This window comes from Nuphar pumila, chromosome 2 (assembly GCF_984573655.1).
Source record: "Nuphar pumila chromosome 2, dmNupPumi1.hap1.1, whole genome shotgun sequence".
NCBI classification, from domain to species: domain Eukaryota; kingdom Viridiplantae; phylum Streptophyta; class Magnoliopsida; order Nymphaeales; family Nymphaeaceae; genus Nuphar; species Nuphar pumila.
Window position 1 is genome coordinate 142,387,090 of NC_143250.1, and position 18,209 is coordinate 142,405,298.

At 35.6% G+C, this 18,209-nt stretch overlaps 1 protein-coding gene across 6 annotated transcripts in view; it reads right to left on the reverse strand.

Moving 5' to 3' along the window:
- SECA2 (Preprotein translocase SecA family protein) overlaps positions 1–18,209 on the reverse strand; it is a 54,424-nt gene extending 36,215 nt beyond the window's left edge. For 4 of the 6 annotated variants that reach the window (XR_016430376.1, XM_089996992.1, XM_089996991.1 and 1 more), the window contains exons 1-23: positions 17,882–18,209; positions 17,647–17,781; positions 17,050–17,119; positions 16,894–16,958; positions 16,659–16,743; positions 16,450–16,485; positions 13,882–13,973; positions 13,737–13,802; positions 13,486–13,550; positions 13,252–13,339; positions 13,083–13,148; positions 12,741–12,856; positions 8,781–8,871; positions 7,554–7,637; positions 7,372–7,464; positions 7,184–7,279; positions 6,985–7,070; positions 5,484–5,562; positions 5,268–5,381; positions 5,035–5,130; positions 4,845–4,908; positions 4,452–4,741; positions 3,889–3,944 (exon numbers count right to left, since the gene is read on the reverse strand). Coding sequence is in view for 5 of the 6 variants with exons in the window: in XM_089996992.1 (XP_089853118.1) it covers positions 3,889–3,944; positions 4,452–4,741; positions 4,845–4,908; positions 5,035–5,130; positions 5,268–5,381; positions 5,484–5,562; positions 6,985–7,070; positions 7,184–7,279; positions 7,372–7,464; positions 7,554–7,637; positions 8,781–8,871; positions 12,741–12,856; positions 13,083–13,148; positions 13,252–13,339; positions 13,486–13,550; positions 13,737–13,802; positions 13,882–13,973; positions 16,450–16,485; positions 16,659–16,743; positions 16,894–16,958; positions 17,050–17,119; positions 17,647–17,781; positions 17,882–18,082 (2,234 nt within the window). In the remaining variant the exon portion in view is untranslated. Of the gene's footprint in view, positions 1–3,888; positions 3,945–4,451; positions 4,742–4,844; positions 4,909–5,034; positions 5,131–5,267; positions 5,382–5,483; positions 5,563–6,984; positions 7,071–7,183; positions 7,280–7,371; positions 7,465–7,553; positions 7,638–8,780; positions 8,872–12,740; positions 12,857–13,082; positions 13,149–13,251; positions 13,340–13,485; positions 13,551–13,736; positions 13,803–13,881; positions 13,974–16,449; positions 16,486–16,658; positions 16,744–16,893; positions 16,959–17,049; positions 17,120–17,646; positions 17,782–17,881 lie in introns of those variants that run through there. The other 2 variants (XM_089996993.1, XM_089996996.1) reach the window with 2 other exon arrangements.

Consider the following 18,209-nt stretch of genomic DNA (forward strand, 5'->3'; position numbering starts at 1 on the left):
TTTACTAAGATCCCCATTTAGAAAAGCATTTTTAATCATTTTTTTTATAAAAGCAATTGCAATAAGAACTCAAACACTTGTCATTCGAGCAACCGGGACAAACGACTCATCATAATCTACCACATACTCTTGTGCATATCCTTTAGCTACCAATCTAACTTTATATATTTATAAAGATTCATCACATTTTGTTTTTACCTTAAAAACTCATCTACATCCTATGGGTTTCTTTCCTTGAGGAGGATCTACAATTTCCCAAGTTTGGACTTTCTTAAGAGCATTAATTTCATGTTCCATGGCATCATTCCAATGTGCATATTGTTTAGCATCATTGTAATGAGATGGTATATAAAAAGAGTGAATGGCTAATAGACAAGTTCGAAAATGTGGTGAAAAAGACTCATAAGACACAAATCTATTTTGTGCTTTAGAAATACGATTTGACCTTTTTTGAGATGATTCTTCCAAAGACATATCTTGAGAAATTTTATCAAAAGCATATGGACGAATATTTTCACTTCTTCTAGTATAAACTTGAGTATTATTTGTTATATGCTCATCTATATTTTCATGAGATTCATTTCTTTTATTGTCAAAAATTTGATCATTTTGATTTTCAACTTCATTGAGAAGTTCAATATTCTCAATTGAATTTGATTCTATCTTATCGGGATAGTAAATCAAATAAAAAAGAATAATCATTGTTTTCTTTTGGCTCATTATTTGCAAAACCATCTTCTTCTTTAAGGAAAGTAACATCCTTTGAGATATAAAGTTTATTATTTGATAGATCAAAGCATCGGTATCCCTTTTGTTTTTCACCATATCCTAAGAAAACACATTTAATAGCCTTCGAGGAAAGCTTATCATTTTTGTGAGTAAATACATAACATTTACAACCAAAAAATCTTAGCCTTTTGAAATCCGAAGACATATTATAAAGTTTTTCAAAAGGAGAAACAATTTTTAAAGATGACGAAGGAGTTTTATTAATAAGATATGTTGAAGTTAAAGCAGCTTTGGCCCAAAAAGACTTTGGAATATTTTTAGAAATTAGAAGGGTTGTAGTTGTTTCCATAATGTGCCTATGTCTTATTTTCGCAAGACCATTTTGTTGCGGTGTGTTAGGACAGATCTTTGATAGCAAATTCCATTTTGTTGCAAATAAGTTTGAAATTCATTTGACATATATTCTCCTCCAGAATCAGATCTTAGAATAGACAAATTACTTAGAAATTGATTTTTGATCATTGCATGAAAATCTTTAAAGATGGAAAACACTTCGAATTTTCTACTTAGAAAGAAAATCCATGTGTATCTAGTGAAATCGTCCCCAAATATTACATAATATGAGAAACCTCCCTTAAACATGATAGGAGAAGGACCTCAAACATCAGAATGAACTAATTCAAACGGTCGTGTAGAGACAAAGCTTTTTTGAGGAAAAGGAGTGACTTTTAATTTACCAAAGATGCAATCTTTACAAGTCATAATTTTTTTATTACAAGAGTTTCTCAAAAAGGAGAAGAGAGACATTTTTGAAAAATTTGGATGGCCAAGACTCTTGTGCCAAACATCTATACTTTTGACATTTACAAAATTACAAAATGACTTGAATGGTATTGTCAAAAAATCCATGAAATACAGATCTCCCTTCCTATGGCCTTGAGATCCTGTACGGTGGAATCCTTAAGTGAGAAAGAGACTTGGCATCCTTGATCGGTAATTTGAGAAACAAAAAATAAGTTTAAATTGATTTTTGGAACCACCCTTACTTTTGGAACAAAGAAATTTTGATAATGTTTTAAATCAAGTGTTCCAATGTTTTCAATTTTCAAAGAAGTCCCATCAGCCGTTAAAACATAAGATGTTATGTGAATGGAATGAACATTAGAAAGGATGTATTTATGAGGTGTCATGTGAAAAGAAGCACCGGAGTCCAAAATCCACAAACCTGGAGGAGATGAGGAGGTTGCGATAGCGGCACCAGAAGTAGAGAAACACTTGAAAAGATGTTGAAGTGCCTCCGAAATTCGATTTAGAGTGTCTTTAATGTTTCCTCCATTGTTGTTCACCTCTTCTTTATTTTGGACATTTTCACCAATCGCAACCACTTTTCCTTTGAGCTTAAGACAAACCGGTTTGATATGACCCGGTTCATTACAATAGTGGCAAATGACATCCTTTCTAAAGCCATTATTTTTGCAAAGTGGGGAGGCCTATAAGGTTTAACATTGGATCACGGCCTAGTGGCGGCCAAAATCTCATCACTTTTATGAGTCATGCTAAGACGAGTTTCCTCTTTGCACACTTCGGCAAGGGCATCTTCAATAGGTAAGGCCTTGCTTATATGAAGAAGAGATGCCCTTGTTCAAATTCCGGTCTAAGACCGTGGAGAAATTAAAAGAAATGTTTTTTCTCAACTTGTTCTCTTATTAATTCAACATTTTTCGGAGTCACTCATTTGGGCTCAAGAAGAGCAAGTTCATCCCAAAGGGGAGACAAAGCACTAAAGTAATCTCGGACACTCATGTCCCCTTATTTAGTAAATCAATTTTTTTCTTGACAAAAAAATTGTCTACCTAAATCTTTTTTGATATACACCCTTAAAAAAGAACCAAGCTTTATTGGCTCTTCTAAACTTAGCAATGTTGGCACAAATTTTTATGTCAACATTGTTCATCAACCATGGCATGGTTACTTTCCCAATCTTCTACCTTAGTTTGATGCTCATTGATTGTTTTAATGAGATCTTCACCATCAAGGGTCTTTTCAATGCCACCTTCAATCTTGGTGAGTTTTAATGTTGGTTCAAGAGTAGTCCCCATCACGAAGTCCCATAACTTTTTTTTCACGAAGGTGATTCTCCATAGCCGACGCACACATCAAATAATTTGATCCGTTGAGCTTGAAGAAAAGTTCAACTCTTGTGTCGTTATCCATGATGGCAAAGAGAGGTAGAGATGAGAAAAAACTTAGAAAAATACTTCCAAGATCACAAATAATCCAATTGGCTCTGATACCATGTAATGAACAATGCGGAAATACAAATAACAAGATAACTCTTAGAAGAGTTTAACAAAGAGCCAGGAATGACAAGCACATAATGTGAACAATACACAAACCCAATAAGGGGCAAATGCCAAAAAGGCAAATGAAATATTATTGAAAGGTAAAAGGATGAGTACAAGCACACTTACAAGAGGGGAAAACCCCTCAATTTATAGAGAAAGGAAAAGCACATAAGAGGGGGGCCATTGGGGCTTCCATTATAGTCGTTGGGGAGCCCCAACGGTCATATTAATGATCGTTGGGGACCCCAACGACTATAATGGTGGGGCCCCCAATGGTCCCAATTATATAAAAAAAAGGAAAAAGAATATAAAAAATGAAAAAGAAAAAAACCTAAGAAAAATTTTAAGGTGCAGTAAAATTATCAAAATACCCCTATCGGGTATTTTGATATAAATACATAAAGAAGAATATATATATATATATATATATATATATATATATATATATATATATTTTTTAACATACGGCACTTAGGGTGCCGTGTCACGGTAACATAGTAAAAAAGCAATTTACAAATAACTCCCACACAATCCTACCTTCACATATCATTCAAGTTCAAAGTTTTCCTTACATGGACTAACAATAAAAGATTTTCAAATAAATAGAATACTCCCATCTAAATGCCATTTTGAGAAAAGGTTTCACTATAGTAAATAGAATAAAACAAAAAAGCTTGTAAGTAGGGGTATTTGTAGATTTGACTATTTTTTAACAATAGAGAACGGTTAGACTCTAGAAAGTACAAATAAACCAAACTAAGCTAAACTAGCTTCCAAGATATGCTGCATAAGAGCTTAGTGCTGGAAGCGATACCTCACCATAAACCTCGTTGATCCAGGATCCCCTTGCCTGCCAGATCTCCCACGAAGCTGTATATCGAACAAAAAGTGAGAAAAACAACGATAATACAAACATAAGATATTTAAACCACGCACAAAACTGTAAAGTACAACAATATACTGAACAGCAAGAAACAAGTATAAAGGAAACAAGGTGTTGTAGACTATCATGAAGGAGAAGAATATATAAGGTGATTTAGAATTCTGGCATTATACAAGTTGCATAAAGTACATAAATAAGAAATTATGGCACTTTCAAGTTTTCCACAACTGATTATATGAGATGGTCTTCAAATGGTTTTATGATCATATCAGCATCGCTATGTGAAGTCTTTCTATTGGAAGTAAGATAAAGGATATGAATAAGGGCAATATCCCTGAAGGCCACACAATAAGGTGAGTAAAGGATACTACAGCCAAGGATATGCACCCTCTCATTTTCAATCTAAAGGCATACCATAACGTGAAGCAAGATGTAGATACCAGAAAGAAAAAAATTATCTTTACAAATTTAAGTCTAAAATGCAACATACTAACCTGGTTATCGATTCGTCGAGATTCATGCAAAGAAGTACCAATCACATGAAGGCCACCTAATCTTTTCACTTCAATCCCTTCATCAAGACAGTGTAATTCACAATCTCTGAGAACCAGTGAATATGCAAGAGCTATCGTAAGATCAAGAGGATGCATCTCTGTTTCTTCATTCAACCGTTGTTCTATTTCATGTATGCTCATTGTCTGACTGAACTGTATTGATTCTGAGATCATAGATTTTGCCTCCCGGTAGGTCCAGTGCTTACCCTCCTTTTTGTTTGCATATTTTGCTGGACCATTTTCACCCAATTTATTATAGAAGAAAAGTAACCTGGTCAGTTCACTTCAAACTAATCTATGCTTGATACTAAGCAGAAAAAACATGTCCCTTACCTATGAGCGCCACCTTTGCCAGAATAGCCAATGATGATGGCCCCACCTTTACCTTTGACAGACCCTGCATGAAACTATACAGTTCAAATATGAAAAGATCAAAGACCCATAGAACAGACCCAAGACAAATAAAACAACAAAAAAGGCAATGTGAAGTGCAGTTTTATAAAATTTAAAGGCAAATGTTTACCTGCTGTGAGATTGGTACACCATCAGTTTCAGTGTTTGGTGCATCTTCAGTTAAAAAGGAAAGTAAGCTATCCTCAATAATGTCTCTAGCAAGCATCTGACACGTATGGGACTACCACTATTACTAAAATAAACTATATGTACTCAGACATCCTTAGCATCATCAGGTGTGAAAAATTCAAAATCACTAAATGCTTAGTCTAGTTCAAAATCGGTTATAAAGCATTTACAAACCTTGGGGTTTCCACCGAGAATTATGTCTGTGCCTCTACCAGCCATATTAGTCGAAATGGTAATTGCATGTTTGCGTCCAGCTTGGGCAACGATTTCTGCTTCTCTGGCTGCATACTGGGTATAAAATTAATAAACAACATTAGAGAAAACAGTTCTAAAAAAGAATAAGAGAGACATAATAAAAATACATCTAAACAATCTCATTTAGAAGAGAACCTTTGGGCGTGCATTTAGAACATTGTGGGGGATATTCCACTCCTTCAGAAGATCAGATAAATATTCAGAATTCTCAACACTGCATGCAGATTGTGGGCATTGAATTAGAAACTCTCTAATTCAGCTAATGTTTTACTCTAAAAATAAAAAAATTGAAATAATAATAACCTGATAATAATTTCTTATATGTTCTTTACATATGGTAAAAAGCTTTAGCAAAAGAAGAGAGAGAGAGAGATCAAAGGAAAAATCTCAATTCTCGATCATAATTGAGAAGCATCAATACAGTTCATATTTTCCATGGAACCAATAACAGCATTTTAAACAAGCCACAGACTGGAGCCTTTTATGTTTCCTTTTCTTTGGAGGGCTGGGGAAGCCTTCCAGTTGACCCATTTTGATGATGAACCATGAAGGCCTAAGAAAGTCTCCAAAGCTTAAAAAGTTTCTAAAGAAATTTATGGATGCAAAATTAACTTATCATACATGCGGTGAAAAGGCGTTATTTATGAGCCAAAGAAATTTCAATTGAACCCCAATTTTTAGTTGTAAAGGAATTCCCAGTGAGTCATTTTGAAATAAAAGAATGAGGGGCCCAGAAAGATCCCAAAACTAAAAGATACTCAAGAGAATCATGGAAGCAAAATAACTTCATAAAATAAGGAAAATCATGGTTACAATCACCTGTACTTTGTTAAGACAAACATAGGTCAACCCAAAATAGTAACATTTTTATATGAGAAAGTACGTAGAACAGATATGTGGAAGAAAAAGCAGGCCTTGGGTCGTAATAACCTCTTGTGTGAGGGGTAGCACATAGTCAGGGTTATAGCCTTTTACAAGGATACATTATGATATTACACATTGCCACTATCTTACTTGGACAATGACACGGGTAATCTGATTTAGATGAGCAATGTTCCCTAAAAGTTTAGTGGTGGTGATGATGCAAAAGCAAGGGCTTCCTATATTATAACCAATAAGACTAAATCTTAGCACCCAGATTGAGCCCTATGCCCATAACCATACGTAAAAGACCCAAAATAAACTATAGAACTTGCAGTGGTGTAGAAAGAATGGTAATAAAAATTGTACACACAAACATACATCTGACATATGAAAACATACACCTAATATATGACTAACACACCCGATTAACTAACTGCATTCAAATGATACAAAGTTGCCAGCTACATGGATATTTGCACATAGGTGGAAATAATGAGAAATTTTTGCAACAGGAACAGAGATGACGCCATCAAAATAGCATCATTCTAGCTACACGCAAATCCATCTGATACTGATACTGATATAGAAAGGAGACAATTATTCACCAAAAGAAGTAAAACCGCCACAGGAACACCTTCTTGGACAACAAACCATTGACAATATCATCTAACAAATCGGATCAACAGGACTATGACAAATCTGTAACTTACACCATTGACAACATCATCTACAAAACTTGATCAACAAGAAGATGCAAAATCTATAACTTTACCTTGTTGTTCCAACCAAAACAGGACGGCCTTTTTCAAACATGACTTGGACTTCTTGGCGAACAAACTCCCATTTTCCTTGGGCAGTCTAAAAAATGTTATGGCAGAAAAAATGTTATAGCATAAAAAACTCTTAGGTCAAGCATGACAGAAAATGCAAAATAAACCCACAAGAATGCACATGCAACTACAGAACCATACTGCAAAAGCTTGGATTGGTAAGTCTCTGCGGATGTTTGGCAAATTAGTGGGAACTTCAATAACTGGCATTTGAAACATTTTCAAAAATTCCCTCTCCTGCAAGCATAAGTAACATAAAATGACCACATGCAGATTTTAAACAAGAGCCATCAAAACAATTACAGAAATAAGCATAGGAAATGGCCTACTTCTGTCTTAGCAGTTCCCGTCATTCCTGATAACTTAGGATAAAGCTTAAACAGCGATTGGTATGTAATCTGTGCCACAACAACCGAATCTGCCTACAATATATTGATGATAACTTAGATAACCATGAGCGAACTATTTACCATAGTGAAGTTGCCAAACAGCTAGTTGATAACCACATTACCTGAATTTCAAGGCCTTCCTTAGCCTCTACAGCCTGATGAATGCCTTCAGACCATCTTCTTTTCTCTTCAACTCTTCCAGTTAGCTGCAAAATTTTGCAGGATTCCCAATTAAAAATACAATCCATCAAACAATTAGCATCCATATACACCAAAATTTTAAAGAATGATTTAGCCTTTTATATCTCAAAGAAGGAATCGACTTAGAGATAGATCCCACTCATAGATACATTTCAAGGAAGCAACTATGGGTATAAGTGGTATGTATAGAGTCTATAGACTATAGACCCAACTAACCCAACCTGAACCAGCCCGAATTGGCTTTATGAACAATGTGTTAGCTTGGGCCAAAAATTTTAAGCCAGTTAAAAAGGGTTGGTTCATGGATATGCAATATTTGAACCTGAACCAATTTGGATTTTGATCAGATCCAAAGCAAAACCCATGATTTATTGTAATCCATTCTGGAACTGACCAGGAAATGGAGCCACCTTTCACCCATGCCAATTACATACCTGAAACCGAATCATAACCAAAGTGATTCAGGTCTATTTTCAATCTGGCCTGAGACATATGTGTGTTTCTACCCGACCAGTTAAAATCAATGTCGACCATGACCAAAGACCTATATGGATCCAATAAACTCTTAATCCCAGAGCAAGACCAGATCATAATATTGGTTCAGGAGCATGTCCAATTTGGACCTGATACAGAAACAGATGAACCTGAACAAAATACTACCACAGGCAACTAAGTTACACCCCTAAAAGCAACAGAGACAACTTTTTCCCTGTCATTTCATTACCAATAGATTAGCTATGCCAAAAAAGTACCTGAATCCTTCTCTTTTCGTTTTTTTTCTTGGATAATGAGGAAGCCACCCAGGTCAGCCCACATTGGGCCCCACCCTGGTTGGTAAACCCCGGGAGTGAAATTGGACCCATAATCGCACTCCTGGTAAAGTCACAAGAATACCCTTTGGTGGTTTGAAGTTTGAACTTGAGACATACAAAAAGTACCCAGAATTAACCTTAACAAAATAGCACCAGGGACAAAAAAGCTAGCAATTTTCAAGTAAACCTGATTGCTTCTTGTTTTTCTAGACAAGTCCCAAAGTCATCAAGACAATAAGGAGTCTTTGAACAATCATATTAACGATTCCCTTATCGAAAAATTATATTGATGATTCTCTTTAAAAAAAATCTATAAGAAATATTCTGAAAACTTACCTCATTGATTATAAGTGCTTTACCATTGCGAACAATATATTGGACATTTCGGCGATAAAACTCTTTAGCCTTGAGAGCATTCATAATGAACCTGTCATTAATAACCACACTATTAGTTGGAAAGAACAAAGTCAAAGTAACTAGCAACAATTGTCAAAAAACTCAAATCCATGTCTCCAACTTCTAATGCTATCTAATGTAATCCTAGTTATTTTTCTTCGTCTCTTTTGCTTGCTTATGTCTATAGCTTGCCTAAATTAAATTAATAATGAATCCTCAGACAACATCTACTGGATTTTTTAATAGATAGTGCACTTAGATGCATTTACTCTTAAAACAGGCAGAATATAGATGCAATTATAGCTGTTCTATGATAGGTTTCTTTCATCAACATAATGGAATAAAATCATTGCTAGGTTATCATCAAGACAGTGGAATAAAATCAAGAAGTAATTGATGGCAAGAAGATCAAGGGACCATAAGACCACCCTTAGGCACATATCTCTCAGATGCTTTGAGAAATGCACTTAGATGTATCTTCTCCTTAAACAGGCTGAAGATAGATGCAAATATAGCTGTTGTATGACGTGTTTCTTCATCAACAAGATGGAACAAGACCAAAAAATAAGGCCGACGATAAGATCAAGGCACCATAAAACTATCCTTAGCCGCATATGCCCTGATAATGGAAGATTTCTGTGAAAACAATACTCCAATTCCATTATGTTCCCTTTGGTTTGAATGTCAATGGAAAAAGACGGTACCAGATATGCTGAAAATAGCAGTAATTTTGTGTATGTATTGATAATTTCATGAATGAAATGTCCCAATTTAAGCAAAATCTTCTTCTATTTTTCTTTAATATTTGAATTCATCTACTTCTTCAATTCATTAAAAAAATTAGATAATTGTAATTACATTTTGTCCAAAATGTTCCTGAGATCTGCCTAAAAAATTGACACTAAATTCTACTGAAAATTGCATTGCCATGAAATCAATGTTGTATGTATCGCACTGTATTGTAAGATACTAGTATCGCGATACGAGTGTGTATCGTACTGTATCGTACGATACAAGGTCAGTACACTTAAAAAGGGGCTGAATCGCAATTTTTCAGTTTTGGGTTTTAAAGACCTCTTGAAGGTCAACTCCCTCATTTGTGTAGAAGTCATTAGAGAGGTATTCATGCACCCTAGGACTAGTAAGAACATAGTTGGCAAAAACGGCGAGTCAACTCGGGAATCGCTCGAGTCGACCCGGATCGGACCCCAACCGGGTCACGATTCAAGACTGCCGATCCAACCTATTAAATAAATTTTTTTATCATTGTTTTTTTATTTTAATGCATAATTCTTATATAAAGTCACTTGTTATGAAGAATCTAATATTGTTCAATGAAAAAAGTTAAAAATCATGTATAATTATATGTTTTTGTAACTTAGCTATTGACATATTAGCTCGAAGTTTAGTTGTTTTCATGTCTTATTCATGTGCTTACACTATAAAATATAGAGTCCTAACTCGTCCGAGTCACCATGGCAACCCGCTGACTTGGTGACCCAGTAGGGGTCCGATCCGAGCCCAAGTCATGAGTTTGCCAACTATGCGTGAGAGCGATTTGGAAGATGATTCATACGCAAGAGAGGGTTTTTGCGGTTTGCTAAAGTAAAAGTGTATTTTCACCATTTTTCGCTTAAGAAAGTGGGTTAAAATAAAAAAAATCTTTATTATGAGTAAAATTACAAAGCTACCCTCCAAAAAACTTCTGCTTTGGGGGTCGTTGTCTCCTTGCAACCCCCTGCCAACTTACTGCGAAGTTGGATCCACAAAAATTAGAGATTTATATCAAGGTAGAAATCAAGCTCCACACTCCTCCAACAAAGATGATCCGTCATGGCAATTGGGCACTCAAGTAATGAGTGAAAACCAATTGAAAATCAAGTGCAACTATTGCAATAATATTTTTGTTTATGTAATATGAAAGTATGAGTCTTGTGAAATGTTCTTAATTGCAAGATATTTAATATTTTGCATTGTTGATGTTTGATGATGTTTTGTACAGCTTATAGAGACATAAATGCTTCATATATGATTTTATGGTTGTATTTTGTGCAATTCATCATTGTTTCATGTGTTATGATTTTTTAGAATTTTTTCTAGTTTTTTCTGATTTTTCATGATTTTGGAGGATTTTTTGAAATTTATTATTAAAAAATTATGATTTTTTATGACACATCTTATTTTGGGCTGACCGATACGGGCAATGATACGATACTTACAACCTTGCATGAAACTGCCGATAATGACAGCAGTATAGCTATTTGAGGCAGGCCTGGCAATTGATTCGGTGTAGATCTGTTGTGTATTATCTACTCAAATTACTCAAGAGTTGAGAATAGTGCATATACATGCATTTATTCATACATACACATATATATATATACATATATATATAGGTTATATTATGTATTTAATTTACTCTTCTTTATGTAAAGGGGCATTAGCTGTATCTATTGCTCTAAAAGTGTTCTTGCCTTCTAACCACTCAGTGTTGCAGAGCATGCACATGGTTCCATCTGTGGCTTTCTTTGTAAAGGAAATCGTATCCATCATCTTGTATTCTTTGTTGTATTTCTCATTTAAGTATTCTTGTTGTGTTACCTTTTCTCAATATTGTAGTCCTGTAGGTTGTAGCAGTGAGACAAATATCATGAGATTTATGAAAATCTCGCAAAAACCTCAGGTAAGGAACACTTTCTTCTTCCAGCAGAGTAGAGAAATAGGGTACACTTTAAACATGACATCTTTAGAGACACTTTTTTTTTTTTTTTGGGGGGGGGGGGGGGGGGGGGGGTGTAACATTTAGAAAGCCCGGTGGCGGCCAATAAACACGCATTTCACAAAAGTATGATCAATTATCCCCTTTTACATCCAACACAGGAACCTTACACACACAACCAAAGACTACCGGTACAAGAGAGTAAGGAGGAGAATCAGGTTGGAGAATGTGATAGGGTCCACCAAGAACATCGGTAGGCATACGATAAACAAAAGCTGTAGCTCTTACTATGAAGCAGGCAGGCTGCAATCGTTGGAGGATTCAGACTTCCCCCAATGAGGAGAAAAATTACCTAAAATGTTTAAAATTTTATTTCTCATGATATTTTCAAAATATCATGAGTTTTTCGTAGAAACATAAATATCACATTTTAAACAGGGCCAATCTTTACGTTTTTATCAGATATTGATCTTTAAAAAATGTGTTTTTATTTTTTAATATTTTATTGCATTTCTTTCTAAAAACTTATAATTTTATATATTTAATTTATTTTAAATTTTCGATATTTTCCAAAAAATACTTGAGATCTTCAAAAAAATTCTATTTCGCACGAGTTTTTTGCTGCTGATATTTTGTCGTTTTTAACTTTTGTCACTATGGGCTGTAGTACATGTGATTAATGCCTCTTTTCAATTGAACAAATATGACACAGTTAATTCTCTAGAGCACTCTCATTTTCAAAATGATGACACCAATAACATATTTGATCATAGAATGACATAATGTATTATTAATGGCCTTGGAAGCTATACCCAATTAAAAACCATTCAAGCATCAGTTGAGCACATTGATGCCAAAAAAACTAGATTTGAAGAAATAATACATCAGTTTAGCAGTTTCTTTAGCATGAGACATTAATATACACATTATGTTCAACATGATTTACACCATCTTAGACTTTAAGGAACGAAGACAGAGAGTACAAATGTTCGGATCACTGATAAACCTTCAGTTAATCAGACTTTAAGGAAAGGATGACATAGAAGTAGCGTATTTACAGGTAGTATAAAAAGCATAAACTATGTGAATTCTTGCATCCTCCTGTGTCAAATGATGAACAACATAACTACAATCAAGAAGACAAATAGAAGAGATATCAGGAAAGCAGCTTCAATATATACCTTGCCCATGGATCATTTTCATCCCATAAATCACTTGTTTCGAGAGCCAGTTCAGCAAGAGCAACTCCTTCCTCAGTCAATTCCACAGAATTATCCTTTAGTTCCACATTGTAGTGCTGCAAAAGACAGCCAAAAGGTCAGAACTTTATAAGGCCAAGACCAATAGCAGAAGTTATTTCATGTGACCTTTTTTCCTTTTGTTCCTTCTGTTAGCTTAGAATTGCAAGTGGCAATGACATATGTATTAAGTAATCTGCACTTTTAGGGATGTCAAGTTCCTATTTCTTTCTTTTTCTCAAGATGGACAACCAACTCTTACAGAAAACCAAGACACAAGCTTACATGGCCACGTAAGAGAAGCTCAGCTACTTTTGCAGCAACCGGGTACCTTGCAGCATCTCTGTTAGCCTATCAAACAAAGAAATAGTGGGAACTTCCATATCACATCTTATCAGGTAAATACTCATCAAACTCCCCATCGAGAAGTACATATATTCAGTAGAAAACTTACCTCACCACTTATTAACAAGGGATTCCGCCCTTCATCAATCAAGACCGAGTCCACTTCATCAACAATTCCAAAATGGAATGGATTTGGCCTGGTTTTGGTAAAATAGAAAAAATTTGAACTAATTAACATCATGAACCATTGCAGAGTGAAATGGATCTGGTACAGTTTTGGTAAAATGTAGAACTTGTTGTTTGGCTCTTATAAATTAGGCTTGTCTAAGACCCGAGCATGTACCATCTCATAACAAGTTGGTCTTTACTTTCAGATAAGTTGTCGCGAAGGTAGTCAAAACCAAGTTCCTGTAGGTTGCCAAAACCTAAATTCAGAACCACCATATAAAAAACAGACAGAAAGCTCTATGGGAGAGACACAGAAACACCAGTAAGAAAAAGGCAATCCACGTGATTGCATGCATCTATCAAAATTAATGAACAAATCTTGACAAAATTTGATATAAAATGTGTGAAAAACAAAGGAGAACCTACAGAATTATTGGTGTATGTTATATCACAGGAATAGCTGGCTCTCCTCTCTTCAGATGACATGCCACTCTACAAAACAATCTATTAGAAAAATAAAAAAAGCATATATACTTAATGCAGAATTGCACAGAAAGAAATAAGATGGTACCTGTATAAGACCAACTGATAAACCCAAAAAACGATGAACACGCCCCATCCACTCAGCATCACGCTGAGCTAAATAATCATTAACAGTTACCACTGTCGAACAAAGAAAATATTAACTCTAAATGGTCATGAGAATTAAGAATATGATCTTTCAATGTTATTGTATGACTCACGAGAGCATTAAATCAACAAATAGAATCATAGCAATTGTTAGCCATCTGAAGAAACATATTGATGATAATAATAGAAGAATCGCTCTTGTAAGTGAATCTAGCAATATTCTGTTCTATTACATGCAAATTCTGCCGCCTTCCCTCTGGTTTGCTTCTTTAAGAAATAGAAACAACCTTTAATGCACATAAATGTGTGATAGCATTTAGGATTCTTTACTATTTCAATGAGAACTGGTCATCATTTAAAATTAGCAGGTGCTCTCATGTGCTGGTAAAAAATAAGAGTTGAAAGGAAAAATGTTACTCAACAACTTCTTACACACGTTCACTTTCAGCATAAAACTTCACCACCATGGATGATACAGCAGTGTGTGGTTGTTACTTAGAAGGTTATGATTCAACAGAAGGGGGTTTGCTCTCATGTAATGTGCCATTCAAGACAATAAAAGGTTTTGTACATATTCTTGTGTTCATTTGGCTACTGCCAAAATTACCATGTTGTCCAAAATATGCTCATCCAGCTCATTGTTTCATTCATTATGGTCCCCATTTTACATGCAAAGATGCTTATTATTTTTAGTTAATTGTAAATCTGTATCAGCTTCTATCTGGACTTAAGATGGTATTTTGCTCAAAGGTACCAAGAATGGTAGTGTTACTTTTCGTTCTAACCCTATGCATAGACTTTGTTGTTTTAGATTTTCATTTTATCTAGCTATGAATCACATGTCTACTGTAAAATTGAAACATCAAATCCAATTGTCTTTTAAATTTTAATAGGCACTAAGTGTAAGATTTATGATCAGATAAATTCAATCAGATTTGACCATGAGAAGGGAAACTACGTTATTTGGATTATCTCTAAACACCATGTTTTCATTCCATTATTGTAGTTATGTTCCTAGAAGTGATTCTATGTTGTTGTATCAACATTTAGCTCTTATGCTTAGGTATCTTTTGGTTCACTTCCGTTTTATCCCAAGATTTCAAATAATACCACGTCATATGAACCTGCTAAGATTTCAAATAAAGTAATGTCATGTGAAGCCATAGACTTGTCAAAAAAGAGTCTCCGAAAAATTCTAAAGGTTATGGCAAGTTGTCTATGGAGGAGTAAACAAATTGGGAGGTCATCCATCCAACTGCTTTTGAAGGTCTTAGGATAAGGAGGATCACTCTAATGAGTAGAGATCTCCATATGACAGGCCGGTGGTTGCTCTTTCATGAGGAAAGATGGTTATTTTGTTAAAATTAGTAGAGATGGTGGGAGCACCAAAAAAATGTACATGTGTCAAATGAAGGACCACGTCAGAGCTTTGTAAAGGTTGGATTGAACAAAAGAACAACCTGCAGATTGATTATAAGACCATGAACTTTATCCTTTCCAAGCTTTTCCATATGGAAATCTCTAAGACACCCCTCCCTTCCCTTGCTATCAGGTGGCTACTGGCTAGTGTAGGCAAGTGAAGGTGAAGTGTGGTCTTCAGAAGTAAGAGTCTGCAGATTGGATGGAGCTTATGAGGTTGCTAGAGCGACAATGACCTCCAAAACTCAAAGATTATCTTGCATTGAGTCAGTAGCTCTAGCAATCACAGCTCCACCAAAGATGGAGTTGACTTGTAAGAATGTATTATGGAATAAAAGGCCAATCCTTGGGCCCGGCTTTTTTTGTTGGTTATGAATCATACAGGGGGGTTACCCAGTTACCCATTGAGATGCATTTGTCATGTGTAAATAACACTCAAGGTCCCATTTTTCACCTTCTATAGCTTGCCCTTTCTTCAAGCAGCTTACTAGGTTGGCTTGGGTGGTTCAGATATTAATAAAATGGAAGGTAAATGAGTCAAAGACTTGCCTTCATCCCCTTGGGCTAGGTTGAAGGGGAAGAAGTGTGGGGTGTTTAAAAGGTAATGACTCTTGGCTGCATACGGAGGTTCACATGGAAGGAGCAGACCCCACAGTCTTTTAATGGTGTTCAGGTCACTATAGTTCTATTCAATATTTGCAAGCCTTAAATCCCAAGGATACATGGTCGACAGCCGCCCTAGTCTTGATAAAGAAAATAGATTTGGTCCCAAACTTGTGGCCTGATTTTAACCTAGAAGAAGGCCAATTATCATCCATTCCCTTGCACTCTGTACTTCTTTTGATTAGTTTCTATATATTTCAAAAAGAAAACATCCATAAAGCTAAATAAAATAGATAAATGAAGACTAAGATAAGTAGATCGCATTTAAGGGACAAAAAGGAAGGCTCCTATTCATACATAAGTAGATCTATGTCTAGTAGCAAGTGATAATAAAACTGCAAAAGAGAAACTACTATAAATAATCAATACAAAGCAATTATGTTCATCGGCTCCCAACTAATCTTTTACTAGAAAGTTCCAGGCATACCATGAACACCATTCCCAGAAAGTGCATTGAGATAAGCTGCAATAAATTCAATGAATTAAGAGTTAGTGGTCTTTAAATTGACGCAGAAGCATTTCAAGGATAAAAAGTTCATTTGAATTTAAATAGTCCACATAATAACACAAAGCACCCAAAACCAGAGGAAGATATGAAACTAGAAACATTAAATTGAAGCATAATTATTACTATACCTGCTAATGTGGAAACAAGAGTTTTCCCCTCACCAGTTTTCATCTCAGCAATGGAACCATCATGAAGTACCGCACCACCAATAATCTAGAAACGAAACAGAAAGAAAAAGCAAATAAATATAAGTAGAAGGTTCCAATATGCTACTTAATGTCTTCTCGAAAAAAGAAAAAAAAGAATCTTCTCAAAAAATATGTTACTCAAGGACTTCGGTTTTAAATAGTACATATGTTATACCTGGACATCAAAATGTCGCATGCCCAATGTTATTTTTGCAGCTTCCCGGACAACAGCAAATGCCTCTTGGGGATACAAGAACCACGATATTGATCAGAAAGAATTTCTAAATGCATTTATCCAACAATCCGTTACATCCACAAGAGGAATCCCAACCTGCTTGAATGTCAGCCAAGGTTTCTCCTTGACTCAATCGACTGCGAAATTCATTTGTTTTTGCACGAAGCTGTCAACCAACAAAGTATACATGATAAACATCATAAGTGAAAGCTCCCAAAGTCGTTGGAAGTAAAAAGCCAATAAATTCATAATCCAAGCAAGAACAAAACCATCAAAGTAACTATAGCAGAAGCACAGCTACAAACTCAAAGCTTCCACTAATCACAAATGTGTGCATGCGCACGAACAAACGAACACAAAGAAACGATTACGTTTCAGTGATACGGAGAGAAGTGCGGATTTTTTCCTCTTTTGGCACATAAATTGAATTTTTTGGAGGAAATCAAACATAGAAATGGCATAACTTTCAGTAGAACCCGTCCCTTCACTGAGTGGTGCAGATACCATAATTAACCATAATAAACATTGGAAACAAAACTACACAAGAAAGAAGCAGAGAATTCCTAGCAGTAATAGTAACGACGAACATAACAAATCAACAGAAACCGGAAACAAACCCAATCCTTACATAATCATGTAAAATACAAACCAAGACAACGCACACCAAACACGAAAACGCGACCAAAACACGACCTGTTCATCCGTCAGTTTCTGAATCCGGGGCTCAAAGGCATTAACCGCATCGACTAGTCGGTAATAATCTCGAACAACCCAATAATTCAAACTAGTGAAATTCGACCAGTTCCTCTGCAAACCCACGAAATTTTCCTACAGAAACATGGAAGCAAACGACTGCAACTAAGCTCACCAGGTTTTAATACAACAAAAAACAAAGATGGGTGTTTCTGAAATAGAAAAAAGAACCCACCTTCAAGGAACCAAACAGAGTACTCGGAGACGAAGACGCAGAGTGAGAAACCAATCGAGAAGCAGAAGGAGACGAAGAAGAAGAACAATGAGAAGTGGGTAGTGTTGCTCTGTTTGACTTCGAACTCAGAGAAACCAAGAAAGGAGATTTTGGTTTGTTGGAGGAGAGGGAGTGAGGTACTTTGGGAGCGAGAGCGGCCATGAGAGATAAGGGGGCCGCTCCGCTAAGAGAGCACTTGCTTCAGAGAGAAGGGGGACTCAATTTTTGAAGGCAGAGGTAAAGAGGATGAGGCCAAGTTAGCGCCCTTATTTGTTGCATACAGAGAGAC